This window comes from Somniosus microcephalus, chromosome 1, assembly GCF_052327205.1.
Source record: "Somniosus microcephalus isolate GS21.2 chromosome 1, FLI_Smic_1.0, whole genome shotgun sequence".
Taxonomy (NCBI): Eukaryota; Metazoa; Chordata; class Chondrichthyes; order Squaliformes; family Somniosidae; genus Somniosus; species Somniosus microcephalus.
The window spans coordinates 72,717,716-72,741,388 of NC_140987.1; the positions used below are offsets into that span (position 1 = coordinate 72,717,716).

General features: G+C 45.6%; 1 protein-coding gene across 1 annotated transcript in view; it reads left to right on the forward strand.

The window, feature by feature from the left end:
- Window positions 1–10,700: 10,700 nt before the first annotated feature.
- LOC147124160 (neuromedin-K receptor-like) overlaps window positions 10,701–23,673 on the forward strand; it is a 154,367-nt gene continuing 141,394 nt past the window's right edge. The window contains exon 1 of the mRNA XM_085983033.1: window positions 10,701–11,462. Within this exon, the coding sequence (XP_085839159.1) occupies window positions 11,056–11,462 (407 nt within the window). The 5' untranslated portion in view covers window positions 10,701–11,055. The remainder of the gene's footprint in view (window positions 11,463–23,673) is intronic.

Here is a 23,673-nt window from a genome sequence, read left to right on the forward strand (position 1 = left end):
GGAATGATGTTTTTACTGCGTTTAACACTGGGTCCTCTGTCATCAACAGCTTGGATGACATAGAGCTGCAGACCCAGATAAACGGTTTAAAAACACAGTTAAAAAGGATATTACTGGATGAGAACAAGGTAGTGGGCTCGGAGTTGCATGAGGACCAGGCCATGACGGTCCATTTAAAGGAGATCATAGCCGAGTTGGAAAAGCACGCAAAGATGGTAAATGCTCTCATAAGGGAGGACAGAAATGCTTCTGACCAAGCTGCGCAGAATGAGGTGTGCGTGTTATATGGGGCGTGGTTACTGGGCGAGGGCCGCAGTAATCTGGAGGATTTAAAACAAGGTTTAGTCCCCTCCTGGATTAGCAACAAACACCTCACAGCCCTCCACCCTTTTGAGAATGCATTGAGCCCGTGCCAACTCCGGCTAGCCTCCGAAGCCTATCCAGTCCCCGTGGATTGTGGGCGGTCCAACCACACAATCATGGGAGCAGTAGTTAGGATGCCGGTCATGGGTAGGACAGCCCAACCCGCACCGGTATAAAGGGTTGAGAACATTGGAGTCATTCAAGGGGGTGCACACATTCATTTCACAGTGGTCCCGCCTTACGTCATTAAGTGGGAGCACGCTATGACAGGTACCGACCTCTCAGGGTGCCGGAGCCGGGGAGCACACATAATCCTGTGTCCCCAGCACTTGAATGCCTTTTCAAAACCGCAGTTTGGGTTCAGAGCTGCTGATGCAAAGCCTATAAATTGTACCATGGAGGCAATGGCACAAGGCCATGTTCCCCCGCAGATAGCATATACAGGGGGTGGGACATATTGTGTCACCACCGGCGTGTCCCACTACCAGCATGGACAACATAGCTGGTGTCCGGTTAGTGACACCAGTTTCTGTTTCAAACCCAAGGCAGAAGTTGAAGTGGCCCAGGAGCGAATTGTCCCCATTCCTGAACCCTCCACTGTTCACCTCACTGTGAAGGAGAATTTAACGGATTTGCAAAAGTACGTAGCGCACTCTGGCTACAAAATTTCCCCTCTCCCTGTACATCTGACCAAAATATTCAAAGCCGTTATAGTTTCGCAGAAACATTTTTGTACACTCGAACAGAAAACAGTAGAGATAGGGACGAAGATATTGGATATTGTGCCTCCACCATGGTGGAACCTGTCCAGTAATATAGAGATCCCTTCATGGATTAGACTGGCTTCCCACATTCTCATGGTTTGCCAGTTAGGGATAGTGTTGTATTTAGTTTGTGCTCAGTGTAAGGGAAAAGGTCGGTGGTCAGAATTCTGAAACCAGAGGATTTGGATAGAACATTATGTAAAGGTGGAGGGAGATACGCCGGTTTAAGTTTTTTCCCTATATTTTGATTAAAGAATTGTTGTTTCTTTGTGTTTGTTATTTTAATTAAAGGTTTTTCTTTTGTTGTTTTCTTTTGCGACGTGGTTTAATAAAGATATGTGTACCAAGTGGTGCAGGGGTGTAGGACCCCTCCATGCTTGGCTGAGTGTGTAAAGTCTGTAATTTTACTCTCTGTATGCTGATGTACACTACATTTTCAAGGAATGGGAAGTGCATATGTTGTGGGTATATTAGATAGGTAATTACAGGGGAAGGTTGACTATGGAGGGTCAAAAATTTGTGCTCATTTTAAATGTATGCTACTTCAAGCAAGTTTTAGTATCACAGGGCGGAATGTAAGATTCGCAAAATTTCTGCATTTCCCCGAAGGCTGTTATTAATAAACGGGACCCTGCGTGGACATTTTAAATTAAAAATGGTACCCAAGATGGCGTCCGTGCCTCGTGGCAGAAAGCCTGTGAGATTTTAAAATGGATTCTGCAACGCAGACAGCTTGGAAAAAATCGAAACTAAGGCTGCAGGCTTTCTGTGAAGAGAAACTTTGTATTTTGGAACCAGACAGGACACTGAACTATGCATTAGACTGAATTGGAGACAAAATCTAAATTCAGTTTAGGCCTATAGTTAAGGCCATCTAGCAGTCTGCATATATTATCGGAAACAGATTAACCGAGCCATCGAGGCCGGACAAGACCCATCAAGGAACTTTCAGGATAATACAAGTCAATTATCGGGCCGGTAGACGCGATTGCCGGCCATCCAAAACCAGTTAATATGGGTTGCTACCGTTATTTAAAATAGCCCGCCAAGATTAAGACAAAGAACTAACCTGATTTGGCGGGCAGATAAGGTTTTTCGATGAAGGTATAATTGAAACATAGAAACATAGAAGATAGGAGCAGGAGTAGGCCATTCGGCCCTTCGAGCCTGCTCCGCCATTCAATGTGATCATGGCTGATCATCCAAATTCAGTACCCTGTCCCTGCCTTTTCCCCATATCCCTTGATCCCTTTAGCCTCAAGAAATATATCCAACTCTTTCTTGAATATATTTAATGAACGCCCTCTGTGGCAGAGAATTCCACAGGTTCACCACTCTCTGGGTGAAGAAATTCCTCCTCATTTCAGTCCTAAATGGCTTACCCCTTATCCTTAGACTATGACCCCTGGTTCTGGACTCCCCGGCCATCAGAAACATCCTTCCTGCATCTAGTCTGTCCAGACCTGACAGAATTTTACAGGTTTCGATGAGATCCCCTCTCAATCTTCTAAACTCCAGTGAGTATAAGCCCAATCGACACAATCTCTCCTCATACGTCATTCCTGCCATCCCAGGTATCAGCCTGGTGAATCTTCGCTGCACTCCCTCCATGGCAAGAACGTCCTTCCTCAGGTAAGGTGACCAAAACTGCATACAATACTCAAGGTGCGGTCTCACCAAGGCCCTGTACAACTGTAGCAAGACATCCTTGTTCCTGTACTCGAACCCTCTTGCTACGAAGGCCAACATACCATTTGCCTTCTTAACCGCCTGCTGCACCTGCATGCTTACCTTCAGCGACTGGTGCACAAGGACACCCAGGTCTCTTTGCACTTCCCCTTCTCCCAATCTATTGCCATTCAAATAATAATCTGCCTTCCTGTTTTTGCCACCAAAGTGGATAACCTCACATTTATCCACATTATAGTGCATTTGCCATGTTTCTGCCCAATCACCCAACCTGTCCAAATCGTATTGGAGTTTCCCACCATCCTCCTCACAGCTTACCCTCCCGCCCAGCTTTGTGTCGTCTGCAAATTTGGAGATATTACATCCAATTCCCTCGTCCAGATCATTAATATATATTGTGAACAGCTGGGGTCCTAGGACCGATCCTTGCGGTACCCCACTAGTCACTGCCTGCCACTCGGAAAATGACCCGTTTATTCCAACTCTTTGCTTTCTGTCCGCCAACCAGTTCTCTATCCAAGTCAATACCTTGCCCCCAATCCCATGTGCCTTAATTTTGCACGCTAATCTCTTATGTGGGACCTTATCGAAAGCCTTCTGAAAGTCCAAATACACCACATCCAGTGGTTCTCCCTTATCTATTTTACCAGTTACATCCTCAAAAAATTCCAGTAGATTAGTCAAGCATGATATACCTTTTGTAAATCCATGTTGACTTTGTCTGATCCTGTCACTGCTTTCCAAGTGCTCTGCTATTACATATTTTATAATAGACTCTAGCATTTTCCCCACTACCGATGTCAGGCTTACCGGTCTATAATTCCCCACTTTTTCTCTACCACCTTTTTTGAATAGTGGGGTAACATTAGCTACCCTCCAATCCATGGGTACCGTTCCAGAGTCTATCAAGTTCTGGAAGATGACCAGTAATGCATCTACTATCTCTAGGACCACTTCCTTAAGTACCCTGGGGTGTAGACCATCATGCCCTGACGGTTTATCGGCCTTCAGTCCCATCAATTTTCCTAACACCATTTTCCTACAAACACTGATTTCTTTCAGTTCCTCTCTTTCATCAGACCCTATGTTCCCCGACATCTCTGGGAGGTTATTTGTGTCCTCCTTTGTGAAGACAGAACCAAAGTATGTATTTAGTTGGTCTGCCATTTCCTTGTTTCCCATTATAAATTCCCCTGATTCTGACTGTAAGGGACCTACGCTTGACTTCAACAATCTTTTTCTCTTCACATATCTATAAAAGCTTTTACAGTCAGTTTTTATGTTCCCTGGTAGCTTACTCTCATATTCTATTTTCCCTTTCTTAATTAATCCCTTTGTCCTCCTTTGTTGACTCCTAAACTGCTCCCAATCCTCAGGATTAAGGCCCCCTCGGGTAGCAAGTAGGTTCAGAGAACGTTGGTGAAAAACGGATGGTTGGTGAGTTGGTGTCCAAGATCGTCAGGTGCCTTCATTGGTTGGTGTGCTGGTGCTGCTCCTCGGCCCCTCGACCTCGTGGCTACCGCTCTTTCCCTGTCCCACGCTTACCCCCTGGCCTTTGCCTGTGCCCTTTTCCCACTCCATCTGGAACTGCCCCAGCACCGGGTCGGGCGGACACGGACAGATTCAGGCCAGGCGAGGTGGGACGCAACGAGGGGAGAACGGAAAACCACCGAGGGGCAGACCGGCTGGAGAAGACCAAACGAGGGGAGGTTTTGAATCATCGGGCCTTCAGCCTCGGCCGACCTTCGAATATCTGCACACCAACTCAAACTGGCCGCTGTCGACGAAGAACCATCCCTGTAAGGTAAAGTACCCAAACAGAGGCTTTAACTTTGGGGTATGCGAACCCAGACAACGCCCTTGCAGTGCCTGGAGACCATGTGATGGCAACAAGCTCCAGAGAGCACCAAGAGCGAACCCCGAACCCAACCGCTGTTTTGAGTCTAACAAACCTTTTGATTGGTGAGCATGAAGTTCTGACCCCTCATAGCTTAATCTAGTTAGGTATAGGGGGTGGGATAAGGATCAGGGGATTGTTAAGATTGTTGTTTTCCCTCGATGTGCCGTGTGTTCCCCATTCCCGGTATAAGTATAAGTATTATTATGATTCTGTTGTAATTTTTGCCTGTAGAAGTGGGCACTAGTAATTCTTTTCCATGAGATTGTATTAAGTAAGTTTTTTTTCCTCTTCAATAAAATCTTGGTTCTGTTTGCATCCAACCACCTGTCTACTCGCGTCTTCTCTGTACCGCCGCCTTGTACCTATGTCCGGTGTCTAGAACCCAGGGGCGTGGGAGTGATTCGAACCGCTCACAAAACAGTCAGAGGCATAACTGACTGGGTGCACGCACGCGCCAAGCAGCAACACCAGCACCCTCCACCCCTTACACTGCATACTGTCCTCCCACCCGACATGCTTTGTCTACTTATTTGCTGGAGGCTGAGTATAACAGCGTCCAAGGAAAGCGCAAAGAAACGATAGAGATAGCAGGCTGTGTTGCAGTTATCTCAGATGGGTGGTCAAATGTACGAGGGGAGGGCATCATAAACTACATCGTCTCCACTCCTCTCCCAGTGTTCTTCACGAGCACAGACACAAATGACAACAGACACACAGGCACATACATGGCTGATGAACTGAAAGCGGTCATCAACGATCTTGGATCACAAAAGGTCTTTGCAGTAGTTACTGACAATGCTGCGAATATGAAGGCTGCTTGGGCTCAAGTGGAGGAGGCCTACCCTCATATTATGTCTATTAGGTGCGCAGCTCATGGGCTCAACCTGCTCCTCAAGGACATCATGGGTTTGAGAACCATGGAAACACTGTACAAGAGAGCCAAGCAAGTTGTTAAGTATGTCAGGGGAAAACAGGTAGTTGCAGCAACCTACAACTCCAAGCAAACGACAAAGAACAAGAACACCACACTGAAGCTGCCCAGCAACACTAGATGGGGTGGCGTTGTCATAATGTACAACAGCCTTCTGGAGGGTAAGGAGTGGCTGCAAGAAATGGCAATATCCCAGTCTGGGGATATGGAAACCACCATCAAGAAAATACTGCTGGATGATGTGTTTTGGGAGAAAGTGGTTAGCAGCCTTAAACTACTCTCACCAGTAGCATGTGCAATTGCTCAGATTGAAGGAGATGCCGCTGTCTTGTCAGATGTTCTCAGGCTTTTTGCTGATTTAAAAGAACAAATCAGCATTGCCCTACCCACATCCCTGCTACTCAAAGCAGAGGAGAAGGCAATTGTTCAATTTATACAGACGCGTCAAGAATTTTGCGTCAAGCCGATTCATGCTGCAGAATACATGCTGGACCCAAAGCATGTTGGGAGATCAATACTTTCTGGAGAACAGATCAACAGCACTTACAGTGTGATTTCTACCCTCTCACGCCACCTCAATCTGGACGTGGGAAAATTTCTGGGAAGTCTGGCAAAGTTCTCTACCAAGCAAGGTCTTTGGAATGGGGACGGGATATGGGAATCATGCAAGTATATCAGTGCACATACCTGGTGGAAGGGGCTTTGTGCATCTGAGGCCCTGTCACCCATTGCATCGGTGATACTCCAAATCCCACCTTCATCAGCGGCCTCTGAATGAAACTGGTCACTTTTTGGGAATACGCATACAAAGGTGTGCAACAGGCTGACTAACAAGAGAGTGGAGAAACTGGTGGCTATCCGGGCAAACCTACAACTTATTGAGCCAGATACAGAAGTGTCCATCACACAGCTAGACAGTGACACAGAGGAGAAAACGGATACGCCAGAGTCAGAGAATCAGGAGGAGCAATGATGAGTAGAAGACTCAGAAGACTCATGAGTAGAAGACTCAAAGGGACAAAATAAGGACAAATTACAGGCTAAATAAGCTGACGCTCTTTTTATTTTATTTTAGATGGGTCTTTTTTGTGGGGGTTCAATAAAGTTCAAAATTATAACCTAAATAAAGTTTTGAAAGCAAGTTTTTATTTGTGTGGAACAGCATGTCTATTTTGATGACAAAGATAATATAAGGGTCAGAGACAAAAACCATCAGTGTGCAAAAAAACTCAAAATTCCCATAAATTCCCATAAATTCCCCAAATTCCCAAAAATTCCCATGGAAAGTTTCCTCTTCTAAAAATTCTTGGAATTTTGCAACCCTAGTGCCACACAACACAATGGAGGGTGTTCTCAGTATGAAGATGGGACTTCGTCTCCACTATGACTGTGCGGTGGTCACTGTTGCCAATGCTGTCATGGACAGATGCATCTGCGGCAGGTAGATTGGTGAGGACGAGTTCAAGTAGGATTTTCCCTCTTGTTGGTTCACTCACCTTTACGGTGGAGGAAGAGGATTCAGGTTTGTGTATGTAAGTAATTGCTGTGAGGGGAGATGTGTAATCATAGTGTAAGATGCCAAGTGAGAGTCTCTTAAACAGGGTACATTGTGAAGGGTTAGTTGTGCAAGTCTTACTTTATGAAGGTGAAGAGTGCACAGGTGCCCAGGGTTCCCAAGGAAGAAAAGGAGAGAGTGCCCAGCATGGTACCTTGCCAGCCCTGGTGAGGTCAATGGACATTTTGCAGCACTGGTCTGCAGTCCTAGGGTGGAGAGATGCCAGCACCAACTTCCCCCAGGCACATGTGAGATTTCTGGGTGGCTTGGTGCCACCCACACCCAGGAATCTATGCCTCTTACATTTGATTTCCACGGAATCTATGCCTCTTACATTTGATTTCCGCTAGTCACATCCTGCGGAGTGGGGAGTGGGTGAGGATGTGAGGTCATTAAACTTCTTCCTGCGCAGCATCCAGGTCCTCGGTGCTAAACTGTTGGCATTCACCACAGCAGCTATCTGCTCCAAATGGACTATACACATTTGCCTGGGGGGCCTCCTGGCACCCTGTGGAAACACCTCTCTCCTCAAGTTAACCGCCTGCACCAAGGCCTCCAGTGCTGCATCAGAGAACCTTGGTGCATACTCTCTCTCCTGTTGTGACATAATTTTTGTTTTTTCCTCCTCTCACTCTCTTCACCAGACAGTTCAATGGGCTGCTGCAGGCAGTATACACCTCCCCTTTAAGAGGTGCAGACTGCCTTTAAGAAGTACAGCCTAGCTTTAATTGGTGCTAGCCTCACACGAAGTTGGGCTCCCTGCTGAACGTTCAGCCAATCAGCAGCACGTTCAGTGCTGGGCTGAAGGTCGTGATCATGCTAATCAGCAGGCAGCTCGAAGTTTGCGGGATGATCGCGCATCATGATCCCTGTGCATGTTTTCGGGGGGAAATGAATTTCTAGGACTTTGTCTCTATCTACACCATCAACTCCTTTAGTCATCTTAAACAACTCAATTAGATCATCCCTTAATCATCTATATTTAAGGGATAACAAGCCAAGTCAATGCAACCTGTCCTCATAATTTAACCCTTTTAGCCCCGGCATTATTCTGGTGAATCTGCCCAGCACCCTCTCCAGTGCAGTGAAATTATTACAGAGTGAAATGAAAAAGTTAAGGCCTGTTCCTCTCTTACCTGTTTGTCCCCCAATCCACTGCTGAAGAGGGAGGGCTGAACTGTTTATTTAAAGGCTGCTGAAGTTTCCATGTAATTCCGCTGCTTACCCCTGTTTTACACGGGTTTTACACCAATGGGTATGCAAATAAGTCGTCCCAGTAAACCCATGTGCAACTCCCTCTGCAGGCCACTGTCGGGCGAGATTTTTTTTTTAAAGAGGCAACAGTGGTGTAACTGATATTGAGGAAATTCTCGGCCTTGTTCTGTGCTGAATTAACCTGCTCAATGGTAGGGCTGCTACACTTTGCCTCAGTGCTCCTGGGTTTAGTCAGGGCTCCTTCTCCTGATTATTATTCGCGATTGCGACAAGAAGTGCATATGTGCAGATGTCAGGTGAAGACAGGATTGAGCTTGGCTGTGATGCCTCATATAGTTGAATGGCTTACCATCACTCTAGGCCACTTGGGTGAATTCCTAGAACTGTAATGTCTTCAAGAGAGAGGTGTTGTAGTGAATTTGAAGGAAACCTGTATGTGGTTTGTACTGTGTAGATTTGATTCAAGAAGTACCCCACTGATCAAGTACTTCAGCACAGGATAAAATAATTTAATATGAAAAATTTACAAAATAATACACAGCAAATTCCTGCAAACAAATGATGTACTGTTCTAGCAAGTGAGTGAACTTCCAATTATATAGAGCCTCAGTATGGCCTCGGGACATCCCAAATCGCTTCACAGCCAATCAGTTACCTTTAAAGTGCAGTCACTGTTGCAGACAATTTATGCACAGCCAGATCCCACAAACAGCAAGTGAGATGGATAACGTGTTCAAACTCTATTTGGTTGTGGGAGAAATGTTGTTCAGGGCAACGGGGGAAACTCTTTGCTCTTCTTCCAGTTGTGCCTTGTGTTCCTTTGCCTGGGTAGATACAGAGAAATGATTTTGTCTGGTGAGGGAATTCAGAAAAAGGGGGCACAATCTTAAAATTAGAGCTAGACCATTTAGGAGGGAAATCAGGAACACTTTTTTCACACAAGGGATAGTAGGAATGTGGAATTCTCTTCACCCAAAGTCTGTGGATGCTGGGACAATTGGAGCTTTCAGTACTGAGATTGATAGATTGTTGTTACTCAAGGGATACGGCAGGTAATGGAGTTGAGGTGCAGATCAGCCGTGAGCTAATTGAACGGTGGAGGCGGAGCTGAATGGTTCACTCCTGTTACTATGTTCTAATCTGAATGGCTCACTTCTGTTACTATGTTCTAATCTGAATGGCTCACTTCTGTTACTATGTTCTAATCTGAATGGCTCACTTCTGTTACTATGTTCTAATCTGAATGATTTACTTCTGTCACTATGTTCTAATCTGAATGGCTCACTCCTGTTACTATGTTCTAATCTGAATGGCTCACTTCTGTTACTATGTTCTAATCTGAATGGCTCACTCCTGTTGCTATGTTCTAATCTGAATGGCTTACTTCTGTTACTATGTTCTAATCTGAATGGCTCACTCCTGTTACTATGTTCTAATCTGAATGGCTCACTCCTGTTACTATGTTCTAATCTGAATGGCTCACTTCTGTTACTATGTTCTAATCTGAATGGCTTACTTCTGTTACTATGTTCTAATCTGAATGGCTCACTCCTGTTACTATGTTCTAATCTGAATGGCTCACTCCTGTTACTATGTTCTAATCTGAATGGCTCACTTCTGTTACTATGTTCTAATCTGAATGGCTCACTCCTGTTACTATGTTCTAATCTGAATGGCTCACTTCTGTTACTATGTTCTAATCTGAATGGCTTACTTCTGTTACTATGTTCTAATCTGAATGGCTCACTCCTGTTACTATGTTCTAATCTTAACAGCTAGACTGGGTTTAAACTTAAGGTTTGATGTCAAGGAGATCACCTGGGACAGAGCAGTACTCCCTCAGTACAGTCCTGAAGTGTCAGTCTGGAATATGAGTCCTAGGGAATTAACATTACGGAATGTTATATAAATATTATTAGAAAAATTCACGGAACTAAATGCCATTTACGAATTCGGTCGTTAAAAAATGACCTGGAACACTTATTTTACGATGGATTGAGATGCAGCTGCTATAATATTGCTTGTAGTTTTCGGAGGATGAAAGAACTGAAAGAGACTGAGTGTCGCTGGAGCAGAGAGCTGACAGTTATCGGAATAAGACTGCTCCTCACTCTAAACACACCGGAGTACCGTTTGAGAGGGTGACTATTTCTCAATCTTCACCCCGAACATCTGTCCTTTTTATGGGTTGTGCTCAAATGCTTTCATTTGCAGAAAGCCAGCACAGTTGGTCCAACAAGTTAAGGGTAAGAAGTTCGCTGCTCTTGCCGCCCCGATCGATTTGCAGCCCGGCTTTACCCACCAGCTTCTCCGGGACTGGGATTGTACTGCCCCCTCTCGCTGCCTGCCGAGTGCAGGTTGGGGGGTGGGCTCTGGCTGATCTCAGCCTATCCACTCCCAGGATGTGTCATTGCATCAAACTACGTTTTCTCCCCCTCCCCACAGAGATTAAAAGAAGCGGGATCTGCTCCTCTGCTGGAGTCCGGATTTGCACTGGCTCCAGTTGGATGGCAAGGTAAGAGAAGCCGATCTACCACACTTGGCACCTCGTTAACCTAGAACCACTGGACTGGGCAGCCCACCAACCAGAAGAACATTGGGCTGGACACTCGGAGCTCAGTCAACATCTCCCAAGAAGATGGACACTTTGACACCGAATTGCACCAGCAGTTGTATCAACGAGAGCCGGGCAAGTTCCTACAACCAGAGTGGGAACTCCTCCAACCAGTTCGTGCAGCCCTCCTGGCAGATCGCCCTCTGGTCCATAGCCTATGGCTCGGTGGTGGCCGTGGCGGTCTTTGGCAACCTTATCGTCATCTGGATCATCTTGGCTCACAAGAGGATGAGAACTGTGACTAACTATTTCCTGGTGAACCTCGCCTTCTCGGACGCCTCCATGGCCGCCTTCAACACCTTGGTCAATTTCATTTACGCCGTTCACAACGACTGGTATTTCGGGGAGACTTACTGCCGCTTCCACAACTTCTTCCCCATCGCCGCCGTGTTCGCCAGCATCTACTCCATGGCCGCTATCGCTGTAGACAGGTAAGGGTGGGGAGCTGTCCCTCTAACACTCAGGTATGGGTCGGGAAGCCCATATGTAAGGGTCGTCAGTTGTCCATCAACCCCCACAGCGGAGGATCTGGAATCCCCCTCAAGTCCTCCCCCCTCCCCGTACAGGTGAGGGTCGGTTGAATCCTCCAGGTCGGCAATCCGCCTACCTGTTCATTTCAGGTCGGTTGCGGTCTATCATGATACAAGAGCTCGGTTCACTGAGCCGACTGGCACCGCAGTAACCGTGAGTACAGACCCGCAAATCAATTTCAAGCGAAAGCAATCGTCCTCAATATATTTGCACATGATAAATTGGATCTTTGAGAATTCCCAAAAAAGGTGACTTTTTCTTCCCGCCCGCATCCAAATAGCGCTGAAAGTAGAGATCAATCTTTAATACTCCAGGTCTGTTTATCAAACGGAGAAATTCTCAATACTGAATTTAGTCAGGAATCTGATTAGAGAGGATTTTGTAGAAAGACCAGAAATGTAACCTCGACAATTCAAAATGTAAACATGGTCTAGTTTAGAGAGTAATGAAGAAGAAAAAAATCAGATTATGAAGAGTTTTGAGAGGGTGTAACAGTGGTTTCCACTGGTTGATGAATCTGTAACAAGGGGAGACAGACTGAGGATTATCGCTGGAAATCCGGAGTATTAGAACAGGGAATGGTTTACCACAAGGCACCACTGAGGCAGAGACAATTAAAGGAATTTAAAAAGGGAATTGGATAAGAATTTTAAAAGGATTTAGGCAAAGGACAGGGGGATGAGATTAGAGTAAAGAGCTCCATTGAAGAGCTCACAGAGACCATCAGCTGAATGGTTAGCGATCCTGTCATTTCTTTTATAAAGTCAATGGTCCAGCAATTGCATTTTAAAATCAATTCCTTTTGGAAAAACAGTATCGGACCATCATAAAAGCACTCACTTAAAAAAATAAAAGCTGTTTCTTTCACTTCCTCAATGGCCCAGGTCTTGCTGGAAAAATAACAGTGTGTCAATGATGCAGGCCATTATTAATGTAGAAATTGGCCAGCAAATTCAGGGGATTAAGAGACATGCTGGGAGTTGTGAATCTCCAGAACTTGTTGGTGGGTTTACGCCAGTCCACCGTTTGCCTCGCACAAACGGCATCTTACCCTCAACCTCTCTGTTATTTTAAGAACTTGCAGGATTTGCACATTAACTGTCATTAAACTCGCCATAGAGAGTTAAGTCTGGTAATTAAGAGTGTAAGTAGCTTTTTAACACCCACCAGACCAAAACAACATCAGAAACTGGAGTGACAATGCAACTCTGTAAAGTGGCATCAGATAGTCCCTGATGAAGCTGCCCTTTGAGATATGCAAAAGGCACTGAAACACATCCAGCACAAATCAAATATAACGGTCACCCAGCACTGCAAGAGATCCTGCTTTTAAGGAAATCAGGCTGCCCAATATGAGTAACTAATGAATAAATGTGTTCATTTGAAATTCCTTCATCTGCTATCTTAATGACCGCTCGAATACTCTAACATAACGTTGAGCAGTCTATACTGGTACACAATAATTGCTCTGAAAACAAAATAAAATGGCAATACACCCACCTGGAGCACTGCATTCAGTTCTGGGCACGGGGACTTAGGAAGGATATATTGGCCTTAGAGGGGGTATAGCACAGATTTACCGAAATTATGCCGTGGCTAAAATGGTTAAATTACGAGGACTGGTTGCATAAACTTGGGTTGTATTTCCTTGAGGTTAGAAGGTTGAGGGATGATCTGATTGAGGTGTTTAAAATGATAAACAATTTGATAGGGAAGGTACAGAGAAGCTATTTTCTCTGATGAGGGAATCCAGAACAAGAAGGCATAATCTTAAAATTATAACTAGGCCATTCAGGAGTGATATCAGGAAGCACCTTTTCACTCAAAGGGTAGTGGAAATCTGGAACTCACTCCCCTCAAAAGGCTGTGGATGCTGGGACAATTGGAACTTTCAGGACTGAGATTGATCGATTTTAGTTGGGTAAGGGTATCAAGGGATGTGGTACAAAGGCAGGTAAATGGAGTGGAGGCATCCTATGTAATGACATTATGTCACTGTTGGAGCCGTAGTCTTGAGGGTCTGCGGCTGGTGAGATAGCTTGCTAGCAGCAAACGTGGGTCGGAGTGTTGTCACCATACCTTTGAACCACATTCCCACAGTGACTCCTTGTTCAAAACAATTTGCCGTTGCATACTGGCTCAAAGTACCCATTTTCACATTTTTTAAAAATCCAAGTTTACACCATAAGCTGAAGTGATTAGCCCATCCAATTACACTCAACAGTATCCGGGATAAACGTCTGACTTTGACTCCCAGGTGTACGATTTTCCGAATGTAGAAGATCATGCACAGAATTCCCTGGAATTTCCAATATGAATCCTCAGCAGGTGAGGCTCCCCGTCGAGAGTGTAAAGCTGGAAAATTACTCCATTAATGTGCTCTGTGTGTAATGTTAATGAAAAATTATTTTACTAAGCTGTAGGCAGTGGCCAGAGCTTGTAATGACATTGTGGCAGTTGACATAGCCACATTGAATGGGAATGTTGGCATAACAGTTTAGATTGATAAAAGTTGACAGAAAAGCATCACCAAAAATAGTGGACAGGAAGCATGTATCCTTTGTAAGATTTTTAATATAATATATAATTAAACAAATCTTCAATTTTACACAGGGCAAAATATACCTCCAAGCGATGGCATATCTGCATTATTCATTTGGGTCTGTCTATTGGATAAATATCAAATACGCAACATATACCATCTATGTGACACTGTTGGGTAGGAATTCCAAGCCCGGAGGAAATGTTGTGCTGAAACAGTGCCGTTCCTTTCACAAATGACACCTCACTGATAACTCTTAGAATGGCAAAAAAGAAAGTTCTGCACCAATGAGTTATGATGTTCTTTGGCACAAAATGAAAGTTGCTGCGAATTATTCTGTTTATTCAATGGTGCAACAGTTCCTGGAATTGTGTGCAAGCTTTAAATGATGTCTATAGTACTGTGCCAAACCCAAGTTATAAATGATAACTGTGTGTGTGTGTGTGCACACGTACGTGTGTGTGCTATTGGCTGCTGCCAACTGTGACTTCCAAACTATAGCAAAGTAACAATCATCCCTATTAATTTCTCCCACTAAATAAGTACATTTCTTCTGGTGACACAGCATCTGCTGTCAGTGTGTACTGTCGACATGGGTGTACTGCTGCCATATAACACTGTGCCTTAATATTGACTTTTTAAACTTCATTCTCATCACTGGCAAGGTCAGCATTTATTGCCCATTCCAATTGTCCTTAAGAAGGCGGTGGTGGTGGGCCTTCTTCTTGAAACACTGCAGTCTGTGTGGTGAAGGTGCTCTCGCAGTGCTGTTAGGTAAGAAGTTCCAGGATTTTGACCCAATGACAATAAAGGAACTGCGATTATATGCCCAAGTCAGGATGATGGTGACCTGGAAGGGAACTTTGAGGTGATGGTGTTCCCATGTATCTGCAGCCATTATCCTTCTAAATGTTGAACGTCACTGGTTTGGAAGGTGCTGCCAAAGAAGCCTTGGTGAGCTGCTGCCATGCATCCTATAGGTAGTACACGCTGCAGCCACGGTACGCCAGTGGTGGAGGTAGCAGATGTTGAAGCAACTGGATGAGGTACTGATCAAGTAGATTGCATTGTCCTGGATGGTGTCCAGTTTCTTGAGTGTAGTTGCAACTGCACTTGTCCAGGCAAGTGGAGAGTATACCATCATACTCCTGACTTGTGCCTAGTAGGTGGTGAAGAGGATCTGGTGAGTCAGGAGGTAAGGCTCTCACCATAGAATACCCAGCCTCTGACCTTTTATTCAATTTCAACAACTACAACAACATAAGTTCATAAGAATTAGGAGTAGGCCATATGACCCCTCGAAACTGCTCCGACATTCAATAAGATCATGGCTGACCTTTGACCTCAACTCCACTTTTCTGCCAGATCCCACTTTCCCACCAGCTCCCCATATCCCTTGATTCCCCTAGAGTCCAACAATTCAGCTATCTCGGCCTTGGAAAATACTTAATGGCTCAGCATCCACAACCCATTGTGGGAGAGTATTCCAACGATTCACAACCCTCTGAGTGAAGAAATTCCTCCTCATCTCAGTCTTAAATGGTTGCCCCCTTATCCTGAGACTATGCCCCCTCATTGTAGACTCTCCAGCCAGAGGAAACAACCTCTCAACATCTACCCTGTCAATCACTCTCAGAATCTTGTATGTTTTAGTGACATCACCTCTCATTCTTCTAAACGGCAGATATTATATGCCTAATCTATTCGATCTCTCCTCATAGGACAACCCTCTCATCCCAGGAATCAATCTAGTGAACCTTCGTTGCACCGCCTCTATGGCAAGTATATCCTTCCTCAGACAAGGAGATCAAAACTGTGCACAGTACTCCAGGTGTGGTCTCACAAAAGCCCTGTACAAATGCAGCAAGACTTCTTACTCTTGTACTCCAACTCCCTTGCAATAAAGGCCAACCATTTGCCTTCCCAATTGCTTGCTGTAACTGCATACTAACTCTCTGGCCAGAATTTTCCGGGGGGGTCAGCGGGCGGGATTGGTGGTGGGTCAGGTGAGAAATTTGGGGTTTTTTGGACAGCGGGTCGGGACCCCGCTGTCAACCCGCTGCAACGTGCCTTTCCCAATGGCGCGTGTGTGATATCTGACCCAACCCCAGGTGCCCCAATTAAACCAATTATTGGTTTGTTGACAGCCCTTTAATAATGCAATTAACCTTCCCTTTTAACTTTAACTGCTCGCCCATGGGATCCATGCTGCTTGAGGACCACGTCTGTGAACCTGAGGTGGGAGTTGAATCGCCTTTGCTCCAGCTGAATGCTTGACCACTTCAAATGTACAGTAAAAGCTCCCACCTGACATCTCATCACTTTCCTCAACCACAAGCTGTTTCGCAGTCCATTTCCAGCACAGATTCTACTCTGTATTCCAATATCCAGGTCATTTATATATATTAAAAAAGTGGCCCCTGCACTGACCCTTGGGGAACACCACTGTCTACCATCCTCCAGTCTAAAAAACAGCTACTTACCACAACTCGCTGTTTTCTATCCTTAATCCAATTCCTTATCCAAGCTGCCACTGACCCACCTATTGCATGAGCCTCAATTTTGTTAACCAGCCTTCTATGTGGTACTTTGTCAAACACCTTCCTAAAATCCATATAGACAACATCCATTGCATTCCCTTCATCAATCCTCCCTGTTACTTCATCAAAAAATTCAGTTAGATTAGTCAAACACAATCTGTCTTTTTGGCTCTCTTTAATTAGCTTAAACCTCTCCAAGTGCCCATCAATTTTTTCCTTGATTATTGTTTCTAAAACTTTACCCAAAACTAATGTTAAACTGACCGGCCTGTAGTTACTAGGATTGTCCTTGCACACTTTTTTGAACAATGATGTCACATTTGCCACTTTCCAATTCTCAGGCACCTCCCCCGCATCCAGGGAAGATTGGAAAATTATGGAAGCCCTTCCGCTATCGCCTCCACCAATTCCCTTAGCAACCTGGGATGCAAGCCATTTGGACCAGGTGACTTGTCCACTCTAAGCATACCCAGCCTTTCCAGTACATCCTGGCTGTCAATTTTCACCCCTTCCATTGCTTCTACCTTTTCCACTTCTACCGATATTTTGTCAGCATCCACCTCCTTAGTAAACACCGATACAAAGTACTCATTGAGTATTCTAGCCTTACCCTGCACCTCTAAGCATATATCACCTTCTTTGTCCCCAATAGGCACCACCCCGCCTCTTGCTACCCACTTACTGTTTCCATGCCAGTAGAAGACTTTTGGGTTCCCTTTTATGTTAACTGCCATTCTACTCTCATATTCTCTCTTTGCCAATCTTATTTTCATCTTCACTTCCCCTCTCAACTTATTGTATTTGGTCTGGTTCTCTCTTGAAGAATTCACCTGACATGCATCATACACCTTTTTTTGCTTCATCATCTTCTTTATCTCCCTCGTCATCCAAGGAGCCCTTGCTTTGGTTCCCTTACCCTTCCCTCTTGTTGGAATGTACCTAGCCTGTATTTGGAACATCTCCTCCTTAAAGATCACCCATTGTTCCGTTACAGTTTTTCCTGTCAGTCTTTGGTTCCATTTTACCCTGGCTAGATCCTTTCACATCCCATTGAAGTTAGCCATATTCCAGTTTAGAAGTTCCACTCTAGATTGTTCCTTGCTCCTCTCCATTGCTAATCTAAATCTTATGATACAATGATCACTCGTATCCAAGTGTTCTCCCACAGACACTTGGTCGACCTGACCCACCTCATTCCTCAGCACCAGATCCAGCAATGCCTCCTTCCTAGTTGGGCCAAGAACATACTGGTCAAGGAAATTCTCCTGAACACATTTCATAAATTCCTCCCCCTCCTTTCCCTTTACCCTAGCATTGTATCAATCGATATTTGGGTAATTAAAGTCCCCCAATATCACCATTCTATAGCTCTTGCATATCTCTGTGATTTCCCTGCAGATTTGCTCCTCTACCTCCCTCTCACTCCTTGGAGGCCTATAGAATACCCCCAATAGTGTGATCATACCCTTTTTGCTCCTCAACTTTAACCAAATGGACTCCGTCCTTGTCCCCTGAAGAACATCCTCCCTTTCCAAAACTACAATGTCTTCCTTAATCAGCATTGCCACCCCACCTCCCTTTTCTCCTTCCCTATCTTTTCTGAACACCGTGTACCCTTGAATATTAAGTGCCTAGTCCTCACCAGTTTTAAGCCACATTTCTGCTATTGCCACAACATCATATTGCCACATGGCTAATTGTACTTGTAGCTCACCAGCCTTATTCACCACACTTTGTGCGTTTACGTACATGCATTCTAAACACATTTTTGAATTTTTCATAATCTTTCTTAGTCTGCTCCCATCTAATATGGTACTACTTCCGCCTCCAGCACTACTTTCCCCTCCAGTACCATTCAACACACTCATTCTTGGATGCACCCCATTGCTCCCCTCCACTCCTATATGCTGGTGCCCATCCCCCTGCCAAGCTACTTTAAACCCTCCCCAACAGCACTAGCAAACCTCCCCGCAAGAATATTGGTCCCGGCTCTGTTGAGTTGTAACCCATCCGGCTTTTACAGGTCCCACCTGTGATGAAATATGCCATTCATCAGGCACTCTGTATTCTCTGTGTTTGATTGTGCCTGTGACTGTGACAAGCAGGGGAGTTTAGTTTCAGTTTCATTTCCTTACCTGTATTGTATTGTGTGTAGGACTCCGCCCATACCTGGCCCCTACTTAAGCAGGCCCCAGCGTGTCTCACAGGCAGTACAGCAGATCTCTGGATGAGAGACACTTCTCCAATGTGTATTACTTTCTGAGTTAATAAAAGCCTTGCTTTGCTCCGTTAACGTTGAGTCTCGGATTCATTGAGGCACATCAATTTTATTAACTCAATTTTCAACGCAATGGATCAACTCTTGAAACCCGAACGTTTGGATTTGGACCCGCATGCTTCGGACGCATCGGCACGATTCGGACACTGGTTTAAGTGTATGGAATTCTTCCTGGACAATTCCGCAGCCATCACAGACGCTACGGACGCTGAAAGTATGAAACTCGGAATCCTGCGGAATTGGGTAAGCCACCGGGTTTACCCCCTCATCCAAGACGCCGACACGTACCCGGCCGCCTGCGACATCCTAAAGGCGCATTACCAGCAGCCTACGAACGAGGTGTACGCTAGGCATCTGCTCGCTACTTGCACACAGCGACCTGGGGAATCGCTGGATGAGTTCCTAGTCACCCTGAAAACGCTTGGCAAAGACTGCAAGTGCCAAGATGTAAAAGCCGCAGTGGACACTGACGAGCTTGTTCGTGATGCCTTTATCACAGGCCTCAGCTCCACTTACATCCGGCAGAGACTACTGGAAAAAACGGGATTGGACCTGAAACAGGCTGTGGACACAGCGCGATCCCTGGATGTGGCCCAGAGAAACTCGGACGCCTACTCTTCAGCCCGCGCCGCCCACGCCGCCACGCGTGCACCAAGGGCGCCGCCATCTTAGAAGGCATCTTCCCCACCCAGCAGCCCGACACCGTCGGGGCCCCGCTCTCCCCCCCGAAGCCCTACAACAGCCGCGACGCATCGGGGCCCCAACTGCTACTTCTGCGGGCAGCCGAAGCACACCAGAAACCTGTGCCCGGCGAAAGGCACCACCTGCTTTAAGTGCGGTAAGAAGGGGCACTTCGGGAAGGTGTGCAGAGGGAACCCCGCTGGAAAACCCGCCACCGCCGCGTGTGCGCCATGGGAGCAGCCATCTTGGACGCCATCTTGCCCGACCTCGTGGGGTCTGCCATCTTGTGAGCAGACAGCGTGGACGCCATCTTGTCTCGATCAGGGCCCTACAGTAGCATCGGTCACAGTGGACCAGACCAGACCGCACCCGCTATCCAAATCAATGGTGGACATCGAGGTAAACGGGTGCGGGGTTAAATGTTTAATTGACAGTGGAAGCACGGAGAGTTTTATCCACCCTGAACTAGCACAACAACTCTCTCTAACGGTGGTCCCTGCTCGGGGCACCATCTCTATGGCTGATAAAACCCAGACATCGACCATTATGGGTTACTGCGCGGTACAATTGTCCGTTAACGGAACTGTATACGATCATTTTAAATTACTAATCATGAAGAGTCTATGTGCGAGCGTGATCTTGGGCCTGGATTTCCAGTGCCACCACCAAAGCATCACATAAGAACATAAGAACTAGGAGCAGGAGTAGGCCAATCGGCCCCTCGAGCCTGCTCCACCATTCAATAAGATCATGGCTGATCTGATCCTAACCTCAAATCTTCTATCACTCTGCATCCACCTGAACCCATATGATCTCCCGGGAGAGGCGAAAAACCAGATAAAGACCCAATGGCCAATTTGGGAGAAAAAAATCTGGGAAATTCCTCTCCGACCCATCTAGGCGATCGAAATTCTTCCAGGAGATCACTCTGTCCCTATATTTTCTACAGTACTTACCTTCTGTAAAGGCGATCTCCACCCCAGCCAGGAACAGGAATAAAACCATCTCCTGAAATCTAACAGAATTAGAACACAGTAGGAGCAGAACAAGGCTACACGGCCCTTGGGCCCACTCCACTACCCACAGGGCCATGACCATTCCGAACCTAGACTCATGTCCAATTTCCTGCCCGCTCCCCGTAACCCTTAATTCCCTTTACTTCTAGGAAACTATCTATTTCTGTTTTAAATTTATTTAATGATGTAGCTTCCACAGCTTTCTGGGGCAGCAAATTCCACAAACCTACCACCCTTTGAGTGAAGAAGTTTCTCCTCATCTCAGTTTTGAATGAGCAGCCCCTTATTTTAAGATTATGCCCCCTAGTTCTAGTTTCACCCATCATTGGGAACATCCTCACCGCATCCACCCGATCAAGCCCCTTCACAATCTTATATGTTTCAATAAGATCGCCTCTCATTCTTCTGAACTCCAATGAGTAGAGTCCCAATCTACTCAACCTCTCCTCATATGACCACCCCCTCATCCCCGGGATTAACCGAGTGAACCTTCTTTGTACTGGCTCGAGAGGAAGTATGTCTTTTCTTAAGTATGGACACCAAAACTGTATGCAGTATTCCAGGTGCGGTCTCACCAATACCTTGTACAACTGCAGCAATACCTCCCTGTTTTTATATTCCAACCCCCTAGCAATAAAAGCCAACATTCCATTGGCCTTCTTAATCACTTGCTGCACCTGCATACTAACATTTTGAGTTTCGTGCACCAGGACCCCCAGATCCCTTTGTACTACAGTACTTTCCAGTTTCTTGCCATTAAGATAATAACTTGCTCTATGATTTTTCCTGCCAAAGTGCATAACCTCACACTTTCCAGTATTGTATTCCATCTGCCAAATCTCTGCCCACTTACTTAGCCTGTCTATGTCCCTTTGCAGGTTTTTTATGTCCTCCTCACTCACTACTTTCCGTCCCATCTTTGTATCATCTGCAAACTTTGATATGTTACACTCGGTCCCCTCCTCCAAATCGTTAATATAGATTGTAAAGAGTTGGGGACCCAGCACTGACCCCTGCGGAACACCACTAGTTACTGGTTGCCAATCTGAGTACGAACCATTTATCCCAACTCTCTGCTTTCTGTTAGAGAGCCAATCCTCTACCCATGCCAGAATATTACCCCCAATCCCGTGATTTTTTATCTTGAGCAATAATCTTTTGTGTGGCACCTTGTCAAATGCCTTTTGGAAGTCTAAATACACTACGTCCACTGGTTCCCCTTTATCCACCCTGTATGTTACTTCCTCAAAAAACTCAAGCAAATTTGTTAAACATGACTTCCCCTTCATGAAACCATGCTGAGTTTGTCCTATTAAATTATGTTTATCCAAATGTCCCGTTACTGTCTCCTTAATAATGGACTCTAACATTTTACCAACCACAGATGTTAGGCTAACAGGTCTATAGTTTCCAGCCTTCTGCCTACTACCCTTTTTAAATAAGGGTGTTACATTAGCAGTTTTCCAATCTGCCGGGACCTTTGCTGAGTCCAGTGAGTTTTGGAAAATTATTACCAATGCATCCACAATCCCTACCGCTACTTCCCTCAAGACCCTAGGATGCAAGCCATCAGGTCCAGGGGATTTATCCGCCTTGAGTCCCATTATTTTACCAAGTACCACTTCCTTAGTGATTTTAATTGTATTTAGTTCCTCCCCCGCTAGAGCCCCCTGTTTGTCCAGTGTTGGGATATTCTTAGTGTCCTCTACTGTGAAGACTGATACAAAATAATTGTTCAGTGTTTTTGCCATCTCCATGTTTCCCACCATTAATTTCCCGGTCTCATCCTCTAAGGGACCAACATTTACTTTAGCCACCCTTTTTCTTTTTATAGAACTACAGAAACTTTTACTGTCTGTGTTTATATTTTTTGCTAATTTACTTTCATAATCTATCTTCCCTTTCTTAATCAATCTTTTTGTTATTTTTTGCTGTCTTTTAAAGACTTCCCAATCTTCCATCCTCCCACTAGATTTGGCTACCTTATATGCCCTTGCTTTTAGTCGGATACTATCCTTAATTACTTTACTTAGCCACGGATGGCTACCTTTTCTTTTACACCCTTTTTTCCTCAGTGGAATATATTTTTTTTGGAAGTTGTAAAATAACTCCTTAAATGTACACCACTGGTCATGTACCGTCTCACCCTTTAATCTATTTTCCCAGTCCACTCTAATTAATTCCGCTCTCATACCTTCATAGTCTCCTTTATTCAAGCTCAGCATGCTTGTTTGAGATCCAACCTTCTCACCTTCTAATTGAATATGGAACTCAACCATGTTATGGTCACTCATTCCAAGGGGATCCTTTACTAGGACATTTTTAATTAATCCTGTCTCATTACACAGGACCAAATCTAAGGTTGCTTGCCCCCTGGTCGGTTCAGTTACATACTGCTTCATCACGCTCAATTACGGTGGGTCCCAGCCGCCCCTCACAGTGTGCGGTCTGGCTACCCTGAAGGTAAAGCCGCCTTCGCTATTCGCGAACCTTACTCCCAACTGCCGGCCAATAGCGACCAAAAGCAGGAGGTACAGCTGGGAGGACAGGCGGTTTATCGCGACCGAGGTGGACAGGCTGCTGAGGGAGCGCGTTATTGAATGCAGCAACAGCCCGTGGCGCGCCCAAGTGGTGGTGGTGAGGGGTAGCGAGAAGAAACGGATGGTGATCGACTATAGCCAAACGATCAACATGTACACCCAACTAGACGCCTACCCGCTACCCCGCATATCAGAAATGGTGAACCAAATTGCCCAATACCGGGTGTTCTCCACCATCGACCTCAAGTCAGCGTACCACCAGCTCCCTATCAGACCAGAGGACCGCCCGTACACCACCTTCCAGGCGAACGGACGCCTCTACCAATTCCTCAGAGTCCCCTTTGGGGTGACGAATGGGGTCTCGGTCTTCCAGAGGGAGATGGACCGCATGGTCGATGACCACCACTTGCAGGCAACCTTCCCCTACCTCGACAACATCACCATCTGCGGTCACAACCAGCAGGATCACGACTCGAACCTCGAGAGGTTCCTGAAAACCGCACAAAAACTCAAC